General features: G+C 32.7%; 2 protein-coding genes, 1 long non-coding RNA gene and 1 pseudogene across 3 annotated transcripts; 3 read left to right on the top strand and 1 right to left on the bottom strand.

Annotated features, from left to right (window-relative positions):
• The first annotated feature begins 549 nt into the window (after positions 1-549).
• Positions 550-1,690, top strand: LOC11421974 (uncharacterized). The gene has a single exon (XM_003610176.4). It carries the CDS (start codon positions 1,049-1,051, stop codon positions 1,541-1,543), a length of 495 nt encoding a protein of 164 aa, XP_003610224.3. The 5' UTR covers positions 550-1,048; the 3' UTR covers positions 1,544-1,690.
• Positions 1,691-5,341: 3,651 nt separating this feature from the next.
• On the top strand, positions 5,342-7,869 carry LOC11425477 (uncharacterized). The gene is made up of 5 exons (XM_003610174.4): positions 5,342-5,498; positions 6,112-6,196; positions 6,819-6,932; positions 7,025-7,126; positions 7,514-7,869. The coding sequence occupies exons 1-5, from the start codon at positions 5,413-5,415 to the stop codon at positions 7,556-7,558; spliced, it is 432 nt and encodes a 143-aa protein (XP_003610222.1). The 5' UTR covers positions 5,342-5,412; the 3' UTR covers positions 7,559-7,869.
• A 1,137-nt stretch (positions 7,870-9,006) lies between these two features.
• Positions 9,007-14,114, bottom strand: LOC11445834 (mitochondrial Rho GTPase 1-like; annotated as a pseudogene).
• A 966-nt stretch (positions 14,115-15,080) lies between these two features.
• Positions 15,081-17,188, top strand: LOC11446798 (uncharacterized). Its single transcript, XR_003011346.2, has 4 exons — positions 15,081-15,242; positions 16,417-16,530; positions 16,628-16,729; positions 16,951-17,188. It is a non-coding gene; the product is annotated as an uncharacterized lncRNA (long non-coding RNA).
• Positions 17,189-23,082: the final 5,894 nt, after the last annotated feature.

The raw sequence follows: 23,082 nt of genomic DNA, 5'->3' as shown, positions 1-23,082 counted from the left end.
AAAAGGAGGGACACGTGGAACCATACACTTAAGAGAGTGTGTGACCAACTGTCCTAGCATTCCTCGACCCAATAGTTTTTCACATTTTAGAACTAAAGTTAAGTTAATTAAAAATTTGAAGGAGTTTTCGATTCAATAGTTTTTGACCCTTTACCCACTTTAGTTCCAATTTAGTTCACAATATTAACTTAACTTTTGATACAAATTTTGTGAGTATAGATTTTTTTTTTTCTTTTCAAAAAAATAATATATTTATTTTAATTTATATATATTTTTGAACAGATTTTTTTTTTTTTTTTGTGTCGGGTTCAAAGACCTTACATATATTATGCATGGTTCATATCATATTTGTATTTGAACGAAAAATATAGTATTTGTCTTTGATAACTTCAACTAATTATTTCTTGTAAAAAAAAAAAAAAAAAAAAAACTTGAACTAATTATAATTAATTGCTTAAAAAAAAAACAGCTTTAATAAATTAAAACCCCAAAAAATGAAAAGAGAGTGGAACCTAAAATCATCTTTTTTTATAATTATTTATTATTTAATTATCATTTTCCCCACCCCCACTTGGTCGCGACCTTCCTCAGTCCTAACCAAGAAGGAAACCTAAAACCATCATCATCTTCCTCCTCCATGATCCACCGACAGTAGCCAGTAAGAGATGTGCGATGCCGGCGCTGTATGGCGTTGCTTCACCCCATTCAAAATCCTATTCAACTCTCTCCAAATCCTAACCACAAACAAATTCCTTTTCACAACCATCTTCCTCCTCACAACCCTCCCTCTCTCCATCCTCTCAATCTACCAATCCATCTTCACCCACCAACTCACCTCCCAAATCCGCCACCTTGAAGCCCTCGCTCACTTCGCTTCCACCCATTTCGAAGCTCGTCACGTTTGGCACGAATCTCGTGACAACGCTGTTTTCCTCATCCGTATCAAAGCCCTTTTCTCTTTCCCTGCTTATGTTTTCTCCTGCTTTCATCCTCTCTCATCCCTACCCCCACCGTTAACTCCGCCGTCGCATCCCTTAAACCCAACATCATGCGTGTTTTCGTAACGTCGATCTTCGTATACTTCACTCTCTTCGTTTTTTCATCCTTGCCGTTCTTCCTCAACGCACTCACTGGATCGCATCTCCTTGTTCTCATATTCAGGTCGGGTCTCGAAGTTTACTTGATGGCGGTGTTGAGCGTCGGATTGGTGGTTTCCGTGGCGGAAGAGAGATTCGGGTGGGAAGCAATAAAAACCGGATCCGATTTGATGGAGGGAAACCGGGTTTGTGGGTTTGTTCTTTCGGGTTTATTTGTGTGGGTTTCGAGTTTGATCAGGTGGAGGATAGAGAAATCTATGGACGGTGAGGATTCGTCGATGGGTTTTGAAGAGAAAGTGTATGTGATAGTTTGTTATGGATTTGTGGTGCTTTTGAGTTACGTCATAATGACGGTTTATTACAGTGAATGTAGAAAACGGCATCCAATTAAGGAATTTCATCAAGTAGATGATGAAGATCAAGAAACCCAACTCTCTGTATTGTGATATTGTAATATTTTTTGTTTTTCTTTGTTTCTTTTTTTGGTTTGTTTAAGTTGTAGATTTAATTTTAAGTCAATAGTAAATTAAACACCTTCCTAGCTAGTTGCTTTTTTTGGTCACACTAACAATGAGAATGTGGGATAACTAACATGATCTTTTGCCTTAAATGAAATTATACTTTTGTACATTTATTTAGTTTTGTTTGTGTTAATTTAGGCTTTTATGTCACGTAAAGACACAAGAAATACTTGTACTTTAGATATCGTAGAAGGGAAGTTGAGAAGTGAAATTTTTGGTGAACATAGTTTAAGTTGTTGAAAGTGTTTGAGCTGAACCAAGTCCCGCTTCTATACACAAATAGTACACAGTTAAGAAGTAGTACTAGTGTTTTCGGAATTGGATCCCCTCCTGCTGTTTGTCTACTGCCCTCTCTCCTCCAACGGTTCACACAAAAAAAGGGGGAAAATGGCAATTAATGGAGAGAGAAAGATGTATCTCGTTATTTTTTTTTCTAATGTGCAACACATCCTCTTCTTCACTTATGAAAAATCAGTCCAAGTCACTGCAACTCAAAGGAGAAAATTGAGCAAGGATTATCGATCGACCTCTTTCATACCCTTTCACATGGAACAAACTAATCTTACCATTATGGGGCCATGGACTTCACAATGTATAAAGTTTGTAATTTCAATCACTTTGTGTAAAACAAAATTAAATCAATCTAAATACAAACAAAATGAAATTCATCTTCACAATATACTTTCCAATTGATTGAATAAGGACAACGACCGGAGGAGATGCGGCCAGACATCGCCGTCACGACGTTGTTCCACGACCAATCTCATCACGATCCTTTTGTTTCATGCTTTCAATGTTGTCGTCGAGCAGAATTTTCGTAACATGGGCGTAGTTCCAAAAACGGGTTTGATTGGGACTTAGGTGGCGGAAAAGTGGTGGTGCGGTGAGAAGAAAATACAACAAGACGGTAAAATATGATTGCATGACCATATTAAATATGTTAACGCAGAATGAATATTTTTTTTTATTTTATTGAAGGGAACACGGAATGAATAAGTTATTAAATTCATTAAAAAAATGAATCTAATAAAATAAAATCTAATGCCTTTTTTAACCTTGACCTAAACCCGAATCACGGTTTTGTGAATACAAGGAAAAATACGATGAACACAGTTTATCTGATTTAATTTAATGCAGATTTTTTTATTATAAATTATTATTTCTCCCTTTTGTCTTCAGATTAATCCAAAGACTTATATTGGCGCAGGATGGACTGCTGGAGAGAACAAATTGGAGAGGATCCAGATCCATTGTTTTCACCGTAAATACACCACTGTAAATTTAAGTTTCTTACATAACCTTACATTAGGATGCGATAATTAAAAATCTATTTAAAATCATTCACTATAAATTGGAATACAAAGGTGACACCGCTTTCAATTAAGAGTTGAACATTGATTTATTACGTTGTATAAAAACTAGTTCATTCTGCTATACTTAGACTCCAAACAACTTATATAGATGCTTATAGCATTAGAGCTTATAATATTAGAGCTTACATCATAAGCTCTTATACTTGATAAACTATTTATGTTTGGATATGTACACTAAAAAGTACTTACATAAATTGAAGTGTTTGGATGTGACATTGCATAAGCAATTATCAAAATTTTAAATATTTTTAATTTAACAAAAAAATCAGAGAATCGAACCACAATTATCATGACTTTTTTTGATAAAATTAATCAAGATGTAAAAAACAATATTATAATATATTAATTATATATATATATATATATATATATATATATATATATATATATATATATATATAGTATAATCAATAAAGTTATATATATAGTATAATCAATATTCGCCCTTAAAAAAGTTATTAAGTTAAGTTTGTTTTTTTATTCAGTTTCATTTTGTTACGTAACAAAAAAATAATAAAAAACTTCCTTAAAAAAATAATAGTAAAATCTTAGTTACGTGTGTTACTTTAGTAAGATAAGTATATAACAATTTTGTTACTCATGCACCGTCAAAGATAACTAACATTATAATTAAAATATATGTTTTGAAAAAGTGGATCCAGAGAGAATCGAAGGAGGTTGCATAAATTCATAAGCTCCTTGTTAAGCCGGAGGGTAAGTTGAAAATTTAGGCTTATTGAAATATGACATAAGCAGCTTATAAAACTATGATAAGCTATTTTTATTTATTTACCCAAACACCTTTAAAAAGGCTTATGAGAGTATATAAGCCCACATAAGCTTAAAATAAGCCAATCCAAACGGAACCTAACCTTGGTTAGTAGGTAGAGTGTTTATGGTGCAATTTAAATCAGTTTTGAGGCACACAAAAGATCATTTGAACCAAAGTTAGAAGCAATGTACAGTTGATAAAAAAAAATATCCGATTCGATTCGATTTTGAATGACTTGAAAATAAATTTAATCCTACCTGATCTAGTTATACACGGTTTTGAGGCACACAAAAAATGAATTCAATTCTTTTTGAGTTAAAAGGGAATTGTAAGAGATGTTAAAATTGCAATTAAATTACCTACTTATTTTTTTTTTTGGTTACATAAATTACTTACTCTAGAGATACATATTTTATAGAATAATACATGAGAAAAATGATATTCGTATGAAAATTGTTCTAAAAACTGTTACAAAATGATTGTTGAAATATCATCATTCATAATACATTATTAATTGTTTTGTTCAAATGAAAAAAAACAAGAGTTTTTCTACTTGCACCCTAGTTAATCATGGTTGCACCCCAAAATGACAAGATTACCCTTTCATAAAATTTGATTTTCAAAAAGCCCATTCCTTCTTTTTTGGTTACACCCCAAAACCCTTCTTCCAAAACCATAATTCTCCAACCGATCGATTGTGTTCTGCGAAGATTTTCAAAACCATACTTTCTCACGTCCATTCATGATTTCAAAGAAAATTCGAAGCAAATCAGGTTAGCAAGTGTTGTTCTTCAATCGATTGTGTTTTTCTTGTTATGGGTTCTCAGTTCTGATTTTGTGTTTTCCTTGTTCTGCGATTCACAGTTCTGCGATTTTGTAAACTCAGTTTAAGTAGGTTCATGTAAACTCAATTTAAGTATGTTCATGTAAACTCAGTTTAAATATGTTCATGTAAACTCAGTTTAAATATGTTCATGTAAACTCAGTTTAAGTAGGTTCATGTTAACTCAATTTAAGTAGGTTCATGTAAACTCAGTTTAAGTAGGTTCATGTAAACTTAGTTTACATGAACCTACTTAAACTGAATTTAAGTTAACCTTGCCAATGTAAATTAAAACCGTAATCGTACAGTGCATCAGTGCAGGTGAAGGAAAAAAAATTGAAACTAGCAAATAGAAGAAGAAATTCACTTACTTATATCCAATTGAGTATGGATGAAAAATATTTTGATTCACTCTTTAATTTTCATAGAGATTGATATTGAACATCAAATTGTTTGATCGATCGCTTTATGGGGTGAAAGAGGGTAAAACTCACTGACAATGAATAAAATTAAAGTTTTAAGAAAATTTATATAAAAGGGCAATTTTGATATTATAAATTTTTTTAAAAAAAATTTGGGTGTAACCAGAAAAACATGGGGTGGAAATAGAAAAACTCAAAAAACAATTGTTAAACAAAATTCGAAGTAATATATTTTTGTTTTGAAAGAAGTATGTTGCTAATTGTTGAAAAGTTGAGTATGACAAAATTTGAAATTCCATGTTTTTTTAAATTGAAAATAAAATAAAAATAAAAAACAAGTAGTAGTAATGTTAGTTGGAAAGTGAGAAAAGAAATTGGGAAAGGATAAAGCGAAGGTGTGAGCAATGGCTTCTTCAACCATTCTTCCTCTATCCAACGCTCAATTCCCTTCCTTTCATCATACCCACCACTCTTTTCCGACCACCGCCAAGTAATTATTTCACTCTCCCCTTTCACTTCTTTCTTCATGTTTTTTATTGTTGTTGTGAAAGCACATGAAATGAATGTTAAATTGAAGCTTTAGAAATAAAAATTTGGAAATAGAAGCTTCTGGGGTGTAGTATCTGGTGTTATTCTTATCATTATCATTGTCTATCTATTTTTTAAGGCAAACTAAAAATGAATAGATTTGTAAGTTTTAGGAATTAGAATTTATGCAACTTTGCCCTGGAATTAAAATGATTGAAAAACAGTATTCATCATTGACATACCTGAACAACAGTTGTTCTGAGACAATGATTCATTTCAATCAAGAAATCAATGAAAATTGCAGATCAATTTGAGAAAATTAGCAGGGTTGCTTTAGGAATTCCAGCGTCTGTTACTTTTTGGATGTTATAAACATTATAGTAGTAAACGACATTGCTTTGACTCGACAAAAATAAATAACAAACCACCCTGAGGATAAAAATTTGACCTTAGGAAGAATCTAACTGATAGTTGTTGGACTTTATCTGCTTGAATAAGAATCGGCATGGCAAACCTGTAGGGTAAGGACGCTGTTTTGTTATTGCTAACTAATGAGATTAACCTTATTGTTTTAGGTGGGGATGGAGAAGAGAGCAAGACGCAAGCATGGCTTCCAATAGAACCCAGAGTCAAGCATTTCGAGTCCTTGCTAATCCCAATGTATGCATTAATTGAACACTTCCTAGTGTGTGTGTGTGTGTGTGTGTGTGTGTGTGTGTGTGTGTGTGTTGTTGGTTGAAAATAATTGATCTTTTATTTCAGATTGGTTGTTTCTCAAGTATATAGTTATGATCTCAAATGGTTCTTTACTTGTGTTGCTTTTATACATTTCAATACTTCATATATGTTCTAGTTTCTACTTCCTGTGATTCTATGCTATAGTCAACATATTTACTTGCACAAAAATACAAATGTACAGGAGAGAAGTGGTAGGTTCAAAATTTAAGAGGATAACAGGATATGGAAAAGGGAAAAAATCATAACATAGTAAGCAATGACAAAGTTGGAAAATCAGTGGGAATTATAGACTTATAGGCTTTAGCTATTTTAAAATACCGATTACTTAATGTGAGAATGACTTTCTTGTAATATTTGTGTCTCTATCAATGTAATTCAATAAATTTAATTATCAATTTATCATTATCAGTTGAATCTAATAATTAAAACCCAGCTTTGTTGCTTCCTTCTACTTTTCTATGACAAAATAAATTATTTCATTCCTCTTCCCTTTTGCGGTTTTCTTTTCATTTATGTTTAATGAGATCGACATATAATTATACAGGTATCTTCTGGAAAGGATGGTTCAAAAAAGGATGTAATCATGGTTGATCCTGTGGAAGCCAAGCGATTGGCTGCCAAACAAATGGAGATAATTAAAGCAAAAGAAAAACTTAAGGTGAAAGACAGTAGAAAACTGAGTAGTATAACACAATGAAACCATGCTCCTCAGTTTACTATAAACTTACCGACTTTATGTTGTGATTGCAGAAAAGACGCCAAATTGAGGCAATTAATGGAGCTTGGGCAATGATTGGCCTAACAGCGGGTCTAGTTATTGAAGGTCAAACTGGAAAAAATATCATTACCCAGGTGAACATTGGATATACTTTTTTTATTTACATGTACTTAGGACAATACATAACATGAACTGAGATAAACTCATACAGACATATGTGGAAACAGATTCCCTGCGGTCATCTCTCTCTATCTCTCTCAACCTGTATTTTTTCTAATTTTTTTTATTAAAGTAAACCAAGGGCCATGAAATAACGGTAGCACATCCAATTGCTAGAAGATTGTGTGACTGCAGTCAATCCTGGTCCGACATATGTTGGCATTATTACATGCACACAGCACACACCAAACATATTTAATGAGAAATATCTGATGCATTGATCACTTTCATTACTTCCATTATTTGGTTGAACAATTCCTCTATAATGTTTTGATGGGCAAACATCTACTTCATTGTCTCAGCTGCAAGACTACTTTGGAGCAATTGTTCACTTTTTTGTGAAGTAGACAGCCGAAAAGGAGCATGGACACATACTTGTGAAGTAGACAGCCGAAAAGGAGCATGGACACATACTAAGAAATGCAGATTCTTTCTCACATTCTTTGTGAATATATCTGTTAAAGGTTTACTGATAAGGTTTTTTCTTAACACCAAACCATACAATTTACACTACTTACTTTTTCCTTGTTACCTATTAATGCCACATATGTAACATGATTTTACAAAAGAATTGTACTGGTAGCCAATTGCTGTTGCTTGATATGGATCTTTACCCACTCATTGTTTTTCCGAGGTGGTGGCATTTATTTTTGAATTAGTAACGCATGCTTTCCCCGTACTGTGAAGACGGACTAAGTTGATTAGATGGTTGCAAGGTCTCAACTAATTAAAATATAACAAAACTCGGGTGTTTCCAGTTTTCTTTATATCAATTGCAAACTTAGTTGATACCAAAAGAAACAGTGGCTGTAACTGAGATATTAGGATCATCCCCCCTTCTTAATTCACAGAAGTCCATAGAATAGAGAATCTGATATTTTTTGGGGAAAACTTTACTCACTCCGTCTTCCAGTGTGTTATCTCTCGTATATTTTTACAAAATAGAAAAGTGTGTGTCATTTTAGCATCACCAAGGAGATTTGAGTACAATTTCTCCAACAAATAAGGGTCTGGTGTTTGTTTAAATAAGGAAAGGTTGTATATTATTCGTTTGTAGGTATGCTGGTATGGTAATGGATGAGTTCCTACTTCCTATTAAGGGCCGGTCGATTTAGTCGTTCAAATATACAAAATAGTAATTTAATCCCTTAAATTGAATAATGAGTGTTAATTTAGTCATTTTTTTCTTCTAAATTTAGATCATCAATTTTAAAGGTTTTATGCTTATCTATCTACAAGAGATTATTCCGGTTAAGAGGAATGCTAGCAACACTCACTTTCCAACACTCTCTCTAACACTCACTTTCGTTATGTTAACCAAATAAATATTTTGATTGAGAAACAAAATTTTTGTTGTTCCTTAATTTAAAAGACTAATTTGTTATTTCATAAGTTTGGACACCATCAGTTTCTGATCTGGTTTTTTCATCAATTTGTACCAATGATTGAGAATATGTCATCGTTTAAGTCATTGTGAATGACGATATTCCATTGAATTGCCAAATAAAGATCCTGACAGAACCATATTGTGAGTGGTTCTTAAGTGTGATCAGTGATTACTGAATTTTTTGGAAAAGTAACTAAACGTTTCAATAATAAAAGACAATGGCACAAGGAATGTCAATTTGTCTAAAAACGATATAATCAGCACAAAAAACCAAAAGGCAAAGAATTGCTTGACCCTCACTACACCAAAGACTAAAGAACCATCTCGACATCATGCAGCAGCAACATATTTCAACCCCCAAACAACATGTATAAGGGTATGTTTTACTGTTATACCCACTCCACTCATTCACAAAACCTGCGCATTGTTCCTTGCAGAAAATAGAGTCACTCCAACGACCACCGCTGCAGCTGCAATAAACATCGAAGCAAAAATTATATAGGCATAAAATGGCATGTCAAATTGTTCACAAAATTGTCGTCCTAAACTCAATTACACTTCTCTTTCATTGCAAATGTTAGTAATAACCAGTTATCAGTAATGTGTTCAAAAATTGGAAAGAAAATAAAAAGTAATTAATAATTTTTCTCCCCCAAACCGTCTATCCACCTTGTCACTCCACAAATTAGAAGGGCATGAAACAAAAAATAGGTGAAGCATGGAAACAGAAGACTTGGTAAAGTCTAAGTGTCTAACAGAAACAGCCTAAAACAAAAGATACAATAGAGAACGCTTCGGAATATCAACAATTAATGCAACCAAAAGATACATGATACATGAACCAACATACAAGTCACACCAACCAAAAATCAAACAAGTTAACATGCTTATTCTAGTTGGCACAAGTCAAAGGGAACTTGATGAAAAACCAACAAATCAACCTTACAACCAATATACCTGAAACAAACAGAAGAGGATCGTTTATGAGCCTGTCATACAGCTTGCAGCTATTTCCAGCTTCAGTAACAGGAATGCTTAAAGGAGGGCACGGCTAAGTTTCAGGAATGATTAAATGATGGTCCTGCCTACGGCTTTTTCCGATTTTAGATGAGGGTGTCAGCAGCAGTTACAATTCGGCGGAATAGACCGTTGAGACTTCCTAACATCACACTGATTGGTATAGGAGCCTCTACTCCCAAGTCCCGACTAACCTACGATATACATTGGCATGTCAGAAGCATTATTGTAGTTGCTAGAAAATTCTAAGCATCAAGCACATATGTAATATGATTATATATGCTACAACGCCACAAAGGAAGACAACAGAATACAATATTATTTTCCTGACAATCTGTTATTACACTTGAAAGTGAAAATGTTGTGATAAGAGTTGAAAGTTGAAACTGAATAATTATAAAGCTTAACAAATCAATCATAGCTATGGAAGCTAGATATTGATGGGTAAACAATTTGTACTGCCAGGCATTTAACTCACTAGTGTGGGAAATTGAATTGATGACTTAAACCAATCTCTCAGTAGAAACAATTAAAGATGACAAAATAAAAATCCAGTAAAAGGTAAATGTACAAGAAAAGGACACAAACTGAAACAATGACAATTAAGCTGGCATTCAATCACCTTAATCAAATTTCAACTTGAATATAATTAAAGTAATTCACACAAACTAAAATGCTAAATGTTGGTATTCATAAAGTTTTTGAATGAAATCATAATAACAAGACGAGTCACATTCACCACATTAAATAGCTATTTATTTAACCATCAAACAATTATCTACAGCAATATGATAATGCAATCATATATCATCCAAATGAATAAGTCCATGAAAAATACCCTAGTTAACTCTTGTGTAGCCATTGGAAATGAATCCTGTTCATCTTTAGCTGCAACTATAAGGCAAGGCACCTCAAAGCCATTATCTTCTCCGTGACGAGCAATTTCTACAAGGAGTTCAGATGATGACCTCCATGAGGAATATTTAGTAAGATATATACAGCCAACATTTTCTCATGTACTTAATATGAGTTGTCCACAGTAGACACCAAAAGAACATGAAATTATGTATAACTTGGAAGTTCATAGATGCGTTGGAAGCGAAGTAAATTTGATGTGTTTTTTAATGAATACCATGCAAACTCATAGTGACTTGTATATATTAGAACGAAGATTAAAAATTTAAAATGTTGTCTGTCAGCTAAAATAGCCAAACAGACTACACAAAACTAATCAATACTTGAATTCAATGATAGAGTTGTAATTTCGCCAAGTCCTATAAACACCATCAAGTAATTTAATGGTGAAAATATTAGAATAGTAACAACAAACAGACAAAAAAGATGGATGTTGGGTTTCTCTTGAGGAAAATAGTTTGGTTTATGCTTCTTATCTCATTTTGGGTCTTTTGGGAGAACAGTAAATTAAACCATTTATAACATGACCAAATATATGACCCAAGTACTCTACAAAATACCTATGTAACAAAGGCAATCCATAATTTCTATGTTATATTGGCGTAATGAACACTTAAATATCATTTTTCACCTGTCATGAACGAAAACTGCAACGTCACAAGAGGCCAAAGACTTATTATTCGCCAGCAGCTCTCTAACTCCATCTTCAGGAATTTCTCTCAGCACAAGATATTTCTTGTTTCCCTGCAAACAAAATGATAAAACACGAGCATGAAGAAAGAAATGCAAGATATGAAAAATAAATATATCAAATGAAGAAACGGGCCATATGTCGATCATGTATCATTTACCATAGAATTATCAACAACATTTACAACATAACGATCCTCGTTAGTTGGATCATAAATTTCAAGATATGGCCTGCATTATGAATTTAACAACAATAAGTTGTGATACTTGATAATTAAAGTATAGTATCTATGTAGCAGAAAGCTTCGACGTAACATAATGAAAATACCATCGAATAAAAGATTTCAACAGTGCAGATTTTCCAGCCCCCCTAGGCCCAAAAACAAAGCACTGGAATACATTTCGTTCCGAGTGTTGCATTTTGCGATCTAAACTTCGGCTCCTAATCACACGAATAGCAGTTGATGGATCGCCAGGGAAACCAATATAAATCAGATTCTTTACACTAAAAGTTGGCTCTAAAAGTGTCATCAGGGCCCACTGTACAGAAACCATATAGTATGTGTTAAAAGATCAATGATAATTCGTGGCAATATTGCAGATAAAATGTTAAGCGCACTTAAAAGATACACAAACTAGACATGTGTCAAAACATGATATAAAACTGAGGCAAATTTAAACCACTTATCAAATTAATTGATTGATAAAACTCTGAAGAGAAGTCCAGCAACCGTACACACATTGTTCAACAAAATGCGAGGAAGAGGGAATAGAGACTAAGGAAAAAAACTCGAGCACCTTTGACAAAAATGCATCAAGTGATAGTCCTCTAAATGCGCTCTCATCTGCAGCATCCTCGTAGGGAGCTCCGATCCAAGGACTGAAATTAACAGTCATAAAATATTAAATAACATCGGCAAAAGTCAACATTGAAATCCCTACTTGGGAAAGGCATACATATAAAAAACAATTCATAGTTCAAAGTATAAACCAGATCCTTATAGAATGTGCACGTTTGAAAAATTACACAACAAAGGACATAGGAACCATTCCAGATCAAACTGCCCCATTATCAATTAAAGAAGAAACCAATGCAAATTAATCAAGCATGAAATGGATGATAATAAAGTGAAAATAAGTATAGCAAAAAATGTGAGAAAGCAATCTACCTTTCCGGGGCAGTAGAAAACAATTCTTTAAGTTCTTCAGGTTGCAAATACCCATCCTGAAGGAGTGAAAAAATGTGATTAAATTTCAATTTGTATATTACAATAAATCCGGTTGAGATAATGTCTGAAAATCACTAATGAGAAGCATTAAAAAGTGAAAATATTAAAGAACGTGTGAGCGGCTGACATACAGAATTAATATCAAACGCAACAAATATTTTCTTCAAGAAATCAAGAGATTCATTTGTCAACTCGATGCTCTGTAGACGTTAAATCAAATCTTGATTAGAATACATTGAAAGTTTCATGTTGTAAAAAAATTGATCTCAAACTGGTCTAATAAAGAAATAAAGAACAAAATATACACAAGGCCACATTTCATATCAAAAGAAACACCTGATCAGGAGCACGTTTCAAATCCGGAATTAGATGATCAGCAAGTTTGATATCATCATTATATCCAAACCTTTTAAGCATAGTCCATGGTATCTCACGAAACAAAATTTTCATGAAATCAGCATGGAGAGATTGAAATCCTGTGAAAGTAAGTCCACGTTCATTCATACCTTCCGGGAATCTGTCTCGCAAAAATCTCATTAGATTCGCAATTCTAGTTTCTGGCACCGGATCTTTGACATATTTAACCTGTAAATAGTTTTGTTAGATGTTTCAAGTTAACCTACAGTGAAATAATCTTATAATTAAGCTATATAACATTCAGATAATAAATGAGCCACAATTTTGATGTTTAAATGAGAAGGAAAAAGTAAAACCTGGAAATCATTCAGTTCAGTATCACCAAGTGCGCCATCTCTGTCAAGGTCACAGTGAATAAAAATCCGCTTTAAAGCCCGGACAAATCGAGGTTTGAGAGTCTTGGAATTTCGACAATATAACGGACCCAAAGGACAATTGACAGAATATTGTGCAAAGGTGAAAACATCAGCGACCTTCAATAAGAAAAGTAAAGTGAAATACTTTTTTAATAATAATATTTGAAAACAATGAAGTTGTTGATTGTAATAATATGAAGGATATATATATACCCCCATAGTTGTATATGCTGAACAACGAATAGTGATTTCAACGTCTTCTAAGCTCTCCTCTTGATTATCATGTTGTAAGTCAAGCTTGCAGGCAGCGACTATAACCGGAACGTTTACCTGTTCATTAAGTCCATATAAGTATATAACTATATCATGCAAACATTTTCTCAATGCAAATGCAGTGTACAATAGTAACAAAGTGTAGATGGAAAAAAGAGGAGAGAACAGAACCCCTAAATCGCGAAGACGCGGGAGCCAAAATGAACTCAGTCTTTCAAGTGTCTCTTGCCGATCACATGTATATGTGAGAACAATTGCATCAGCTCGTCTTAGTTGTTCACCAACTTTAAAACAGTCCTCAGGACTACAGCAACAACAACAAAATAAAGTGAAATATCAATACAAATAAATCCTAAAAGGTTTCTTGATCCTCAAGCTATACATATTTTGATAAAAAAATGTAAAAATAAAACACAGATGTTTTGATACCGGGAAGAGGTGTCGATGATTGTGATTCGTACGCCATCCGGAGACAGATGTTTAGGCAGTCGGGTGGATAAGAGTACCGGCGGCACATCCTTAACAGGATTTCCGGTGGCAAAAGTAGTGATTAGACTAGACTTGCCGGTTCCTTGTCGCCGGCGACAACAATACGAATTGCAGAAAGGTCTGTTGCCATGGATAAAGCAAGCGCAAGCAGAAATCTAAAATTCAAATAAGAAAAAGTGATTGCGTTCGAGCGAAATTACTAGTTACCAAGAAATTACCCTAGCGTAGTGCATTTTGGGCGCGGTTATGGTGCATAAGGAAATCCTTATGCACCCTGCATAAATCCAGAAATGGTTTCTGTGAGTTGTACTCCAAAACCATTAGATATACTTAATGGTTTCCAGCACCCTGCATAAAATTATGCCAAAACCATTTTGCTATAAAAATGGTTTTCGTGAGTTGTACTCCAAAACCATTTCTAGATTTATGCAGAGTGCATAAAGATTTCCTTATGCATCATAACCGCACCCGTGCATTTTGCCCTCTTTAACCAGTGTAACTTTTGAAGGATTTTAAGTGTTAAATAGTTTTTGTATCTTCTTGAATAAGAAATTGTTTTTGTTTTTTTTTGTAGTGGCCGGAGTTTGAACCCAGAACCTTACATATTTTTATACATTGTCCAACAACTGAGTTAAGCTCACGAGAGGACGAAATTGTTTTTGTTAAAGGGGAATAAGAAATTGCTTTTGTTTTAGGTTACGTAAAAACTATTGGATATCCTCGAAGCATATAAAATTCGTTAATTTAATCTCTTTTTAAAATGATATTAGATTGATAGATACTAAATTGACAAATTTTATATATTTTAGAAAATAAATTTACAAATTTCATATAATTTAAGGATTATTTTTATTTATATAATTTATGGATTAAATTAAAATGATGTAGTTTTTTTTTTTTTTGGAACTAAACGTGAGGTAGTTATCTATGTATTCCAGAAGTTCTATCTCATAAACATTTTAAAAATTGTTAGATCGAATACAATGACACGGCTTTAAACCCCAATTTTTTCACTTATGCGTATTTTGTGTGTAAATTGAGTATTTTGTGGGACTCAAATGAGGGGTAAGCTTTCACTTTCCTTTTTAAAATATCAAATATGTTTTAATTTCAAAATAAAATAAAAAATAGTAATTGGGAAAGGATAAAGCAAAGATCACAGGGTGTGAGCAATGGCTTCTTCTTCATCCATTATTCCCCTAACCAATGCTCAATTCGCTTCCTTTCATACTAATCACTCTTTTCTAACCATCGCCAAGTAAGTTCAGTTCACTCTTCCTCCTTTTCACTACATATTGCTTTGACTTGATATAGATAGCAAAAGATACATAGAAAGAAAAAATTGTCCTTAAGAGGAACCTAACAGGATATGAAAGAGGTAGAAAATCATAACACAGTAACAAATTATAAGATTGGGAAATCTGGAGTTATAGTTATAGAAATCTGGAGTTATAAAAATCTGGAATTATAAGATTGGGAAATCATAACACAGTAATGTGAGAATATCTTGTTGAAATTTGTGGTCTAACTCATCCTTACAAAACCGGTTCATAAGGTGAGGAGTGTCTCCTCTTTATAAACTATTATCAAAAGTCTTATCTATCCGATGTTGGACTTGGGTTTTTCTCAATATATCTGACTTTCTTAATAATATCTAAATGTCTCAATGTGATTCAATAAAATTACCTCTCATTATTAGTTGCATTCTAATTATTGAAACCTAGCTTTGTTGCTGAAAATAAAGGGTGTTATCTTCCGATGAAATAGTATTTTTAAACTTTAGCCTCAACTGTTCATTCTTGAAATCAATGCATTGTCTGTTCTGAGCCAGCAAACTTGCTATATATTAATTAGGTTAAATTACATCATGAGTCCTTTAAGTTTCAAGTTTGTAATAGATTGGTCGTTTAAGTTATTTTAGTCACACATAAGTCCTTTTAAGTTTGAGGGTTGTAACAAATTGGTCCTTTAAGTTATTTTGGTCATGCATAAGTCCTTTAAGTTTGTAAAAGTTTTCAATTTAGTCCTTCTGCCACATCGTCGTTTTGGTTAACATAAAGACTAAATTGAAATCTTTTACAAACTTAAAGGACTTATGTGTGACTAAAATAACTTAAAGGACCAATCTGTTACAAATCTCGAACTTAAATGACTTATGTGTGATCAAAATAACTTAAAGGACCCATAGTGTATTTATTTATTTATTTAATGCAAGGAATGGTATTTATATAAGTTACAACTTTTTCTTGCCCAAGCCTTACTTCTTTTGGATATTATTATACTTTGTTAATAAATTAAATACAAGTTTTCTTGGGTAAATTGTAAAGTATTCTTTAATTCCCCTTTGATATTAAATCTCCCCTTCTCTTTTTGCCATTTTCTTTTTATTTATGTTTAATGAGATCTACATCTTTTATATTAATATTATACAGGTATCTTCAGGAAAGGATGGTTCAAAGAAGGATGTGATCATGGTTGATCCTATCGAAGCCAAGCGATTGGTTGCCAAACAAATGGAAAGAATTAAAGAAAAAGAAAAACTCGAGGTGAAGTTTAGACACTAGAAACCGAGTAGTATAACACTAATGAAACTATGCTCCTCGGTTTACTATAAACCTAACCAACTTAAGGTTTTGACTGTAGAAGAGACACCAAATTGAGGCAACTAATGGAGCTTGGGCAATGATTGGTCTCACAGTGGGCCTAGCTATTGAAGGTCAAACTGGATAAAGTATTGTGACTCAGGTGAGCTTTGAAAATATCTATTTTTTACACTTACATATCTTTGGGTCATGTACATTACATGAACTTGGGTAAACTCATACATATAGATGTTGACATTATTGCACGCACTCTAAACACTAAACATATTTAGCGAGAAATATCTGAAGCATTGATTACTTTCATTTGGTTGAACAACGCTTGTTTAGTGTTTTGATATGCAAACATCTACTTCATTCTCTCAGCTGCAAGACTAAGTTGGAGCAATTGTTCACTTTTTGTGAAGTAGACAGCCCAAAAGGTGCATGGATACATACTAAGAAACGCAGATTCTTTCTTCAAAAACCAAATCATACAATTCTCACTACTCAATTTTCCTTGTTACATGTTAATGCTACATATGTAACATGATTTAACAACAGAATTTTGTTGCTAGCCTATTATTGTTACTTGGTATGAATGTTTACCCACTCATTGTTTTTCCCTGGTGCTGCCATTTTTTGTTGAATTCTTAATCCGTGTTTTCCCCTTACTGTGAAGACTGAGTAAGTTGATTAGATGGTTGCCAGCTAGTCTTAGGGATACCATGGTTAAACTCTTTGGTCTCAACTAATTAAAATAAAACAAAACTCAGATTTTTCCAGTTTTCATTATATCAATTGGGAGCTCGATTGTTACCAGAACGAGCTTTTCAGTTACACAAGAAATTGTGGCTGTAACCAAGATATTAGGATTTCCCTCTTTATTATTGCACAAAAGCCCATTGAAAATGACACATACACCTTGATAGAACCCACAAATTATACATTAAAGAAACAGTATGTTTATTGAATAGAAATCGAGCAAGATGTGCTCTTACAGCAGAAAAAGAAAATAAACCAGACTAACAGAACCTATGACTCCTACCAGAGAGAAACTCTCATAACCAACTAACCAGAACGAATGCCCCACACACTCACCACTACTCCCCCTTTATGATTACATTCCCTAATAGAATCACAGATGATCAACACGTCACTAACTAATTCTCATTCATTGGATCCTCATTGATAGAAGCTTGTCTAGCCAGCTGCAAATGATTGAACCAGCATCAGGGTCTCCATCCCACTATATTTTGGTGGCAGCTTACTGTTAAATTCATCCAAATTTAGAGAAGATATTGCTTCAGCAAACACAGCTTGAGCTAAGAAAAGAGAGCTTATTTGAAGCCTCAAAGTTATTGCGTCTTGTACCTTCCTCAATTCCTTGAAACATGACAAAACCATTTACCACATCCTCTATTAGTAAGATCTTCATATGAAAAACATGTTGCATAAAAAGAGTTACGAGTCTCTTCAAACTATTAGGTTTTACACCAACACCCAGGTCTTTAAGATATCGAATGAGTTCAAGGAATGTCTGCAAATCAATTTCTAAGATTGTTGTTACTGCATAAAGTACATTTGTTAATGCATGCTTGAAAATGCCGCAGTTGCTGGGCTCTTTCTCCAGTGATGACTAGTCCGCCTAATTATTGTTACCACTTTCAATAATTCTAATTAATATTGGTACTTTAGATATAAATATTGTTTACTACAACATTGATAGTAGTAACTAATTATTTTCTTAAGTGTGTACATAGCCTGAAATGACACTTAAAATAGATGAAGGAGTAGTGATTAAAGATTAATGTGTATATTTCACATTTGTAAGATTATTTTCTACGTACTACATTATTTTAGGGAGCAACTTTCTTTACCTCTACATTTCTGAAAAATTACATATAGAACAACATAATTTGTTCGGAAGTTCTTTTAAAAAAAAACATAATTTGTTTAGAAGTGTACTTTTGGATAACACAAAAAATGAGTTTTTATTTACAAAAATGATTAGACATCCATTGTTTCCTAGAAACACATGGAAATGACCAAAAAATTCAGTGGTAGTTAACCACCGCTGATTTTCTAGTTATAAGTCAGCGGTGGTTAACTACCGTTGGATTTTTTTGGTCATTTCCATGTGTTTCTAGGAAACATTGGATGTGAGAAAAGCAATTTTCATGTGATTATTGGATTGGATTAACTGAAATCTACGATCTTCATTGGGTATTTGGCCCAGAACTTTGACATTGGAACTAGATGGGCTTTTTTTGGGTACTCAATTTGGATGTATTTCAAAAGATAACTTCTTTTTCCACCCTATTAGCTTCTTGTGCGCCCTACAAATTTCAGATTATAATTCAAAAAGTGTAAAAACACGTTAAAAACATCCTTCAACATCAAACACTTTTTTGGATTTCATAATCTGAATCAAGTACAGTCATTATACATGACGGACAATGTTTAGCTACTATCGGATTTAAGATTATCTTCTTGTTTTACTAGAACTAGAAGATTGTCTGCTTCTTTTTTTGATGGAATATTAGAAGATAATCCCCTTAAAACACTAAAAGAAACAAGAAATATAAACTATGTTTTGAGTCAAAATGAAATTGTCAAAAACTGTACAATATTATATATTGCTGGTAAAGAAGAAGAAAGCGCGGCGTATTCAAGAGTTTATCCCTTCGTATATATCCCAATCCTTGTAAGATTTCGTTCAGTAAGATCCACTTTTTTATTTTATTTTATTTTATAATTTTTAACAAAGTTTGGTCTCTTTCAAATAAAATTATGCGTCTACCGTCAAAAATTAAATATAAAAAAATGCGTCTTGGATTAGGATGTAACGTAATCTAAGCCATGAACTATATAAGTTCTATTAAACATTTAAACTTCTCGAAAATGACGAGGAAAAGCGTCCCCAAGGCCATGGAAAGTTTTGCTCTAGAAAGTTTCCCCAAAAACAACGATATTTGAGGTTCTGGTGTGTCTCATTATATTAATTTATCTATCAATGAACAATGCTTCTATAATAGTCTAAGGTGGTAAGTGAGAACCAAACTTATCCATAGTGGATTCAGCCCAAACTGAGCAAATTTATTTTGGCTTTGATTCAGCTTATTCAAAATAGGTAGTTACTAAATTAGAGATATTGGTAATTTAGTTGGTGAGTTAAGTAACGTCCAAATAGTCCTAAAAAAGAATGTCCAAAATTTAAATCCTGTAGTAACAACTAACAAGACGTGAATGAAATGAAATGAAACTCTATACTTAATGCTAGTTTAGTTTTGCGGTTATAAAAACTGATTTTAAATGAATTGATTTGGTAAAAATGATTTTTTTTAGAGTGACTTAAACGGTGTATTTGAAATAAAAATCCATCTTAAAATTTCTAAAAATATTTATGAAACATGTCAAAATCAACTGTACATGTTTACGATCACTTTTGACTTTTCTTGCCATGAAATCAAACACACTCAATCTAATCCATATTTACAAAATTGACCTTTTATTAGAGATACTATCTAACTCTATAAAAGGAAAATTAGAGTTTAGATTTTAATTTTTTTTCTAATAGAAATAAATTAACAAAAGAGTTTCTCTAGGTAGATAGATTCATTACAGTTAAAAGGAAATTACAAAGTTGGTTGTTAAAAGCGTGGGTCAACAAAAGAAGCAGCATCCTAGGAAAGAGGCATTGATGAATTAAAAACCAACAAGGATAAGGATAGAGATTATAAACACCAAAACATGAAAAGTAGTTGCAAGAAAAAGACCCGTTCCTAGTTCATCAATCCTCACAGCAACAAAGCAAAACGTGTTCTTTTTAATATCTTCAACTCCTTTCTACGTGTAGGACCTACCTCCCTAAAACGTGGCTAATTGTGTTTCCAACCAATTTGCTCTTCTTCCAAATTTCAACCTTTTATCATGCTTTTTATAATTCCCAAATTGTGGGCCAATGCTTCTTTCTTTATCCAATCTCGTATTAAATCTTAGTGGGATCCACATACTCTTTCGACCATATAATAAATTTTTCATATGTGGATTCAATCTAATTTGTTGAAATTGACAGCATGTATGGACCAATGTTATGAATCCAAGTCACCCTGTCACGTGATCTCACATCTTACTATTAATGTTTTAGTAGATATATGGTGGAACCCTAAAAAATGCATAGTAAATAAATATAAATCTACCACATTACTTGAATCAATAATTAGTGTATTATTGATCTTAAATTTTTTTGTAGAGGACGTCTGAAATTGTTGGTGTGAGTTGATAAAAAAAAAGGTTTTGCGTTTGTAAGAACTTCAATGTTCAAGTCAATTAAAGTTTAAGACAAGCAAGATGTTGAATTAAAAATAGATTGCGTATCTTTCATTTAATGATCTTTTGTGATATAAGCATCATGGATAGAATATAGTCCCAAAAATATTTAGATAATTGTTGTAAATGTGACGATTATCCTGAATCACCGTGTGATTATGATCAAAGAGTCTTGATTTGGCCATGAGGTTGTTTTCCTCTAATTCTTTTGGTGGTGTAGGCTTGAATGATCTCTTACACGAATGTCATTTGGTTGGATGTAATTAGTGATAAGATTGAGTGTTGATCTATTCCAAAATATTTGTCATTATCATAAATATAAAGTTTGAATTATGATATCTACAAAATCACTTAAGGTATAATTGATAAAACATTAAAAAAAAAATATGAGTTGAAAATTGAAAGTGAAATGTTATTTTCAGACATTTTGTTTATAAATAGATCAATTATCGTGGAACGAAAGAAAATAGAATGAATATAAACATCAACCAAACTTAGGTGAAATTGTAAATTATCCTTATGTCAACTGTTTGCGTGTGTCTGTGATTTGGTTCCATTTGAGTGAACAAGATATTAGCTAGCAAGCAATTAATTAAGTGTTTTTTAGGTACCATCCCATTTGCTTTGGGTTGGATAGTAAGAAAGTGAAGTGGATAGTTCAGAATGAACCGTTTAAGTGTGGTGGGGAGAGAGGGATCCACCACTATATAGCTGGCCACAGCCACCTCCAACCACCGTACAAATAAACAAATACTTAACATATGTAAGTATATATTGAAACAACTTTTTTTAGACGAATTCAATTAAGTACGACATGAAACTCACATATAACGTAAAGTCTTGGATTTATACTCGGCAAAAATGATCAACCTAACAATATCGACATTATCCGTTTAACTAGATCTTTCAGACATTATAGCATAATTCCATTTCTAACAAGTAGACAATGCATGAACTTAAACACATGCATATGTCTAATATATGTCTATAAATGCAATGCAAAGCTCTCAAAGATGCTTCTATAGAACCGACATGAAATGAAGTAATCTCTTTAAACCTTTTGGAAACAATTAAAGATGATGTTTAATGTTTTAGAGAGGTGATGTAACCTGCTAACTAACATTATCATTATTTAGGTGGTGCCGGCAAGTATGGAATAACGGAAATGAATTGTTCTATGGAACATTTTGATTCTTTTTTGTTACAAAGGAGCATCTTTATTTTTATTAGGAGTACAAATGTACTCAACTCTCCATATAGTTCGACTTTCATATTTATTTAGGGAGTATTATAGAAAGAAAAATCAACTTTCGTTTATTTATAAACCAATTAAGGACTACATTGTTTTACAAAAACAAACTTCATTAACGAGCTAAATCAACTGCAATAAACGAAATAATACAAGGAAAACAATCATCAATATTTGGTCAAACCAAAAATCCACATTAGTTCTTGAAAGAGAACATATCTAAACCAATTTGATTCTTTTAATTTTTTTAAAAAGACAAAGGAATGTATTAAAAGACTATTTAGCACAAGGTATGTGTGCAAAAAATAGAAAAGAGAAAATACAATTTTTTTTTAAAGAAAGGTACAACCAATCAAAAGAAATTAAACATAAAAAAGTTTTGAAACCTAAACAACCAAGATGATTATTTACCAAAGATTAAGATCATAAGAAAACATTTGATCTTTGTTTTAATCCACCATCAAACATGAATTTTCACAAGATCGATGGTTTGAGATGACTTTTCGTCAAAAAAAAGTGGTCAAATACCTCCTGAGTCATTTAAGTTTCACGTTTGTTTCAGATAGATCCTTTAAGTTTCTAAAGTTTCAGATAGGTCCTTTAAGTGTCGAGTTTGTTTCGGATAGGTCCTTTAAATTTCTAAGGTTTCAGATAGGTCCTTTAAGTTTCAACTTTGTTTCAAATAGGTCACCTCTATTAAATCAACTTTGACTTAACGGAGATTGATAGAAAGGACCTATCTAAAACAAACTCGAAACTTAAAGGACCTATCTGAAACCTTAGAAACTTAAAGGACCAATTCAAAACAAACTTCAAACTTAAAAGACATATCTGAAACCTTAGAAACTTAAAAGATTTATCCGAAACAAACATGAAACTTAAAGGACCTGGGGAGGTATTTGGCCAAAAAAAAAAATATGGTTTGAGATGAAGATATT

This window comes from Medicago truncatula, chromosome 4 (genome assembly GCF_003473485.1).
Source record: "Medicago truncatula cultivar Jemalong A17 chromosome 4, MtrunA17r5.0-ANR, whole genome shotgun sequence".
Lineage (NCBI taxonomy): Eukaryota > Viridiplantae > Streptophyta > Magnoliopsida > Fabales > Fabaceae > Medicago > Medicago truncatula.
The sequence above is the reverse complement of the archived record's forward strand: the minus strand, read 5'-3'. Positions and strand labels throughout refer to the sequence as shown.